General features: G+C 46.4%; 1 protein-coding gene across 15 annotated transcripts in view; it reads left to right on the top strand.

Moving 5' to 3' along the window:
- Positions 1-6,000, top strand: part of ehbp1l1a (EH domain binding protein 1-like 1a) — a 65,320-nt gene that overhangs the window by 37,640 nt on the left and 21,680 nt on the right. For 12 of the 15 annotated variants that reach the window (XM_015958102.3, XM_015958099.3, XM_070549683.1 and 9 more), the window contains 3 exons: positions 484-699; positions 830-889; positions 957-1,032. In XM_015958102.3, coding sequence (XP_015813588.3) covers positions 484-699; positions 830-889; positions 957-1,032 — 352 coding nt within the window. The remainder of the gene's footprint in view (positions 1-483; positions 700-829; positions 890-956; positions 1,033-6,000) is intronic. The other 3 variants (XM_015958106.3, XM_070549684.1, XM_070549681.1) reach the window with 1 other exon arrangement.

Raw genomic sequence — 6,000 nt, 5'->3', positions numbered from 1 at the left:
TTAGAGTGATCCAAGCAGGATTAATGAAAGGAAAAGACTCTAAAGTAGCACAGTTTGATGTCTAAACAAGTATGATCAACTCCACATCTAATCTTTGTTTACACAAAACTCACAGCTCTGCGAAGCTGAGGTGGTGAGAAGTCACACACAAGCTTTCAGCTCTGGAGGCTGAGGACAGGAAGACAAGTACCAAAATATCTAACTTTTCTTTGAAGATAAACTACAAACATTTTAAAATAAAGGTTACCGTAACAGTATAACGCTGAAGACGAGATGTGGTGTTTTCCTGTTGACACTTTCTTATATTTTTGTTTATGTTTCACGTTCAGTTTTAGGATACGAGGAAAGAAAAATCTGTCATCCTTTCCGTCTGTCTGGTTGATGTCCTCTCACTGCTCCACCTGATCTCCTCTCCTTTTCCTGCTTCAGACATCAGCACGCTGCTGACATTTCCCTATCCTGCCTCTTCCTTTTTCCTGCCAGCTTCCTTCCCTCTGCCTGCTGCTCAGTCTGTGGATCAGAAAGCACAGGGAGAGACCGGATATGTTGCTACCCAGAGACCTGATGAGACCACCTCTACAGTAGACAAGTCCACACCTGGTTCTCTAGGTTCTCCCGCTGCCCTTATGTTTTCTGGTGCATCTCCTCCCCAGCCTTATGTATCCCAAACCAGGGTATTTTCTGATAAGAAGGATCCAGGTAAAAGAACAGAATCCTGCCCAGTTAACAGAGCTAGTTCATGTGTGGTAGTAATAAACCTGAAACGCATCTTCTTCAGCAAATCATCACAGATATGTTCTGTAATGTGTAAAATCCTCTTTTCTCCTAGAAATCAGGAGACATCTGAGCACGCTGAGTGAGGAGGACAGCCAGGGTGGAATACCTCCAGGTGAACTGTTCAGATCAACATGCACTGATCACATGACTGCCCTAATAACACCTTTGCTTCTGTTTAGCCTTTGACCCCAGATCCACTGGACAGAAGCTAGAAAGCTCCATAGCAACATCTGGAAGAGTCACATCATCATCAGAGTGAGTAGAGTGATTCGTTAATTGGGTCTCACAGATTCTGGAGGTTTTCATGACATGAAAGGATCCTTTATGGCATGACACACTCTACTAATAATGTTTGAGCGGAGTTGTGTCACCAGCTGTTAGACAGCCCCACTCAGCTCCTTTTTTCTTGGGTGGATAGAGAAAACAATGATTTAGTCCTGAAATGGATCAGAGAAGATTGTAAAGGGCTGGATCGTGTGGGATTGATGGTGTAATTACATCTCAATGTATTCACCATCAGGTCTCCAAATCCTCCCAAAGTTGTCTCGCATTTCTCCACTCTTACTCAGAAAACTAAGTAGAAAGGGTCACGGGTGGTTCCAGACACAGGACAACTGACTTTTTCAGAAGAGCAGGGTCCCGAGACTCGGGAGCAGACGGAGAACAGGTGAAGCCCACGGACATACTGGGTCTAGAGACCACTTATATGTTTTTGCAAAGTTTAGAATTTCTTGCAGAATTTGGGAACTGTTCAGTCTTCATCACTTTTAACCAGTTTGTCGTTGACTGTGACTATTTTGACTTAATGCACAGACTTCACAAAGAAGTTTCAAAAATGTCTCGAAGCAATCAGGGATCTGAATTTTAGCAAGAGAGTCTCGGGGTCTACTTTTTTGTTGGTACAATTTCAAATATTGAAATGGGGTTTTGAGCATCGACATATATATATGGACAGTGGGTTTCCATAGGCTCCAATAACATGTTTTTGAAGAGAAATGGGAGGTGGCCACCACCGCCATTTTGACCGTGTCACAGGTTCCGTCAAGCCCAGACAATTCCACAAAAGAGAAGAGAGGTGGAGCTGAGGGTGGGGTTGTAAGGCTGGGATCAACTGACGACACCCGGTCGAACTATCTACAAGCTAACCTGAAGCTAACCCAAAGCTAACGCGGAGTTGGGAGCTAAGCTAATGGAGGTAGCAACCTAGCTACAACCGGAGTTAACTATGCACAACACCAGAGCTTCTGAGTCAGAGATACGCCAGGCTGACCGTCAAATTCGGGTGGTAACGAGGTGGAACTGGGAGAAGATGGAGAGGCGTCTCGGTGCAGAGCATGGGGAGGCGAAGACGAGGGCGGAGGACAGTCGGCAGCCGTCTGGTTCGGGGAAGCGGCGGCTTCCAGAGTCCTCATCTGTGGTGCTATTTCTCGGAGGCGAACCTCAGTGTCCATGCCCTTTAATTCGAGCTTGTGTCGGAGAGTTCTTTCGTGCGTCTTTTCCTCAGCCTGTATCTTAAGACGAGCGAGGCGAAGCTGAAGTCGAGCACCAGTTAGCGGGGAACGAGAAGGGCTAGCTCCAGGCGAAGCAGAGGTGGGCGGAGATCCTTCCGCAGCAGGGGTCTCCCTCATTGTGTCAGGCCGTTCCCGCTCTTCATCCAAAGAAGGCGGCGATACACCAGGAGGGGATGGAGGAGGTAGAATCCCCTGAGTCTCCAGATAATCCACCATCAGCTGGCGAAGTGCATCCTTGGTTAGCTGCTTCGGGACTAACAAACTGAAGTGGGCGGCAACCTGCTGCAGATCGGCTTTGCGGCAACTCTTCAGCAGCCGGCGCGAAGAAGCCGTCACAAACGCAGACAAATCAAAGGTTGCCATACTCCGTCTCTAAGGGACACAAAAAACAAAGTTAACATTGTTATACACACTAAAAAACGGGATAAAATAGAATACATCCCGGACGAGCCCCCACTCTGTTACGTCCCTCAGCTCGCTAGGAGTGATGTGTAGGAGGGAGTAAGAGATGTGTGTAGGAGTAATAATAACAAAGTAAATGTGTCTCCAAACAAAGGATTTTATTACAAACACAAAGAGCCTACAAAAGGGAAAAGGGATAAACATAAAGCGCCACGCCAAAAGGGCTGGGAGGAAAAATATCCAACTAAAATATTCACTATATATACAAAACGCTAAACTAATCAAGTGACGTCCTGGTAAGCAGAGACGCTCGGGGGAAATCCAAAAAGGGGAGTCGAAGGCCAGTCCAAAGTCAAAGTTATCTGAAATCCTAATTATCACAAATCTGAATCACTAAGTCACTAAATCACCACGAAGCTAACACACACAAGCACACGAGGAGAAGAGAGAAGTCTGAACACTTCCGTGCCCACACTTCCCTGTACCTCCTCACTAAACTGGTGGCTGGGAGCAGCGTTTAACGGCTGACAAGTGATTGCTCAATCACCCACAGCTCAGCACCGGGAGACAGGCGAGGCAGAAGCCACTGAGGCCACCTTGTAGCCAAAAAGGGGCACTGCACGTAACAGCCTGGTTCCGATCCACGTCTGTCCTCGATCACATCTCTCGCCTGCTTCTCGAATCTGCTTCGTATATCATCCTGTTTCCGACCCACTCCTGCCCTCGACTCTGCCTTTACCTGAACTGAACTCCGGTAACGTCTCCTCTTCGCTTCAGGTTAATACAAACTGTTTACTACCGCCTACTGTGCTCTGGTGGCCTTACAGTTTTCTTGCCAAGTTCATAACACTCTTTGCATTCAGCGTACATGCGTGGAATGGCGGTGTTTGAAAAATACTTGCGGCTCGGCAACTCGTAGCGCGGATCCAATATTTTTATCATTTTCTTAAATCCCTCTCCTTCTACTGTTCGCACGGGACACAAATCTTTAACCAAGTGGTACGTCACCGCATCTGTCACGCTATTCCATCGTCTGCTGTCTCTGTCATAGGGAGTCAGTTTTGTGAGTGTTTATGTTAGCGTTTGCTGCCTGGAAGAAGCACTGGCCACCGCTGCCACTGCAGCCGCGGGCTTTTTAGCTTTAGCTGCCAGCTGGCTCTCATTGTATTGTTTGGGATGCTTTCTTTTCAAGTGATTAAACAAGTTTGTGGTGTTGCCATCACTCGCCTTGACACACTCCTTGCAAACTTTGCAAATTATGTTTCGTTGCTCTTTGTCATCTGGTGAAAAACCAAACCAGTTCCATATAATGGACGAGGCATTTCTCTTTGGAACAAAAACCTCATTGTTGCTCTCAGCCGCAGCCGATGCCATGTTTGTTCATGTTACCATGTTGTTTCTAATATTACCATGAATCACTCCAATTGGTTAAGGTAAGCTCCCTTTACATACAGAGGCAGAAATTAAACAGCAGAACTGTGAATCGTGATAAAAAGGTCTCTCAAAATTGACAGACCGTCAATTGTGTAGATTGTAAAATGGTCTAAAATAGTTATATTGCCCAGTCCTAGTTGGGTATCGATCAAAAGCTAGCCTACATTGAAGCAGGAAGCCTTGGCAGTTATCTGACTCACCATCAAACGTTTCCGGTCGGGGTGAGTTGGCAACCTGGAAGAGCTGTGTCGATGATGTTACAGGGGTAGATGGCGCTCCAGGCGTGTCGGCAGAGTTTTGCCCTGGAGTTTCTGGAGAGGATAATTTGACATGGATCTGCTGGACTAACTCTTCCAGTTGGGACAGGCGTTGGTTGGATGCGGCAACAGGTTCCAACAAGGTCTGTATGGTCCTCTCATGTCTACCCAGAGTAGCTGCGATGTTGAGAGAAACTAATTCTGTCATGTATGTCTGGTGGTCGGATGATTCTGACATGTTTGGGTTTACGTATTTGACCCACGACATGAAGAATCAGTCTCAACATGACATCAAATACAAAAAAAAAAAGATTTGTTGAGGAAAACAGAATGAGCGCCACCAACGTGGGGCTCTAGGAGAGAGCTGAGGTCTGAGGGACCAGTGGGACAGCTGGTGGCTGGCAGACGTGGACTCGAAATGGTTCCAAGATGATTATGGTAGAGCTGTGGAGTTGGTTGTAGCCAAGAACGGAAAACCTGGGGAGGAGAGGAGGTTAGGAACGGGACTCGAAAGGTTCAGAGATTAGCAGGGCTCGAAAGGCAACTAGTGTCACACAGTCAGGTTGAACCCAAAGTGAGTAATCATCCGGTGTTGTGTAGTCATCTGCCAGCTCCTTAAATAGGCCAGGTGTGCCGATAGGAATTGGTAGCAGCTGGGCCCGTTCTGCCACACCACCCACCTGCAGTCAAGCACTCCACAGTTGTTAGTTTTGGACCCACTCACCTCAAACCGTGACACCTGAAGTCTATGATGATCTCCTTGGTTCATCTCCTGAGAGCGTTGCAAAACAATCCCCCACCAGGACAACAGGGGGCGTTGCGCTGTCCTGTGGTATTCTGTCATTTATCCGGTCCAAGATAGCACATTTACTATTGCGCTTTTTGTATTTAAGAGACTTTTTAACACGGACAAATTTGTCCCTCATTCTCCTCCACCTCTTCATGCACTCGCCACCTCTAAAGCCACGTTTCCCATCATTTCCATCCACAAATAAAATGCTTGCTGTGTATCTTTTTACTCCTCCAGTCACAGGTGAATAAAACGTTTGTATTTCTAGAGTTTTCCACATGGTATTCTTCAAGCTGCTCCGTGTCTGCCGCTAGATATCTTAAACTATCTTTTTTTTGGGGGGGGGGCGTAATGGCGGTGATGTTGACAAAAGCGGCGTCCTGACCAATCACAAGCTTGCGTTTAGAAAAGTGGGCTCAACTCCATCCATTCTTGCGAGCCTGCTGTAGAGCCCTCGCAAGAATGGATAATGGCGTTGCGTGTCTCTGTACCGATGCAGATGGATAAGTATAAATTAGAGCAAAACATCTCTGTCAGTGCGTGTGAGTCTCTCCCTTGTGGAGCTGACGGAGAAGTACAAACTAGGCTTTAGACCATCTGTGTGGGATAAAATAAAGATCATGTGTTTGAAGGAAAGGAGGGGTTTCGGATTTGTAATTCATGATTGGAAAAGTTCTTTGACTTTTTTAATTTGATACTCGTAAATTAAAAGTTGTACATTTCTTTTGCATATTTTGGAAAACCAAAACCCCTTTTGCATCTAACCCTACTGGCATGCAAATCCAGTGTGTGTGACCTGTGTGAGACCTGTATGACATATTTACATTGT

Source organism: Nothobranchius furzeri, chromosome 3 (genome assembly GCF_043380555.1).
Source record: "Nothobranchius furzeri strain GRZ-AD chromosome 3, NfurGRZ-RIMD1, whole genome shotgun sequence".
In the NCBI taxonomy this organism is placed as follows: domain Eukaryota; kingdom Metazoa; phylum Chordata; class Actinopteri; order Cyprinodontiformes; family Nothobranchiidae; genus Nothobranchius; species Nothobranchius furzeri.
The sequence above is the reverse complement of the archived record's forward strand: the minus strand, read 5'-3'. Positions and strand labels throughout refer to the sequence as shown.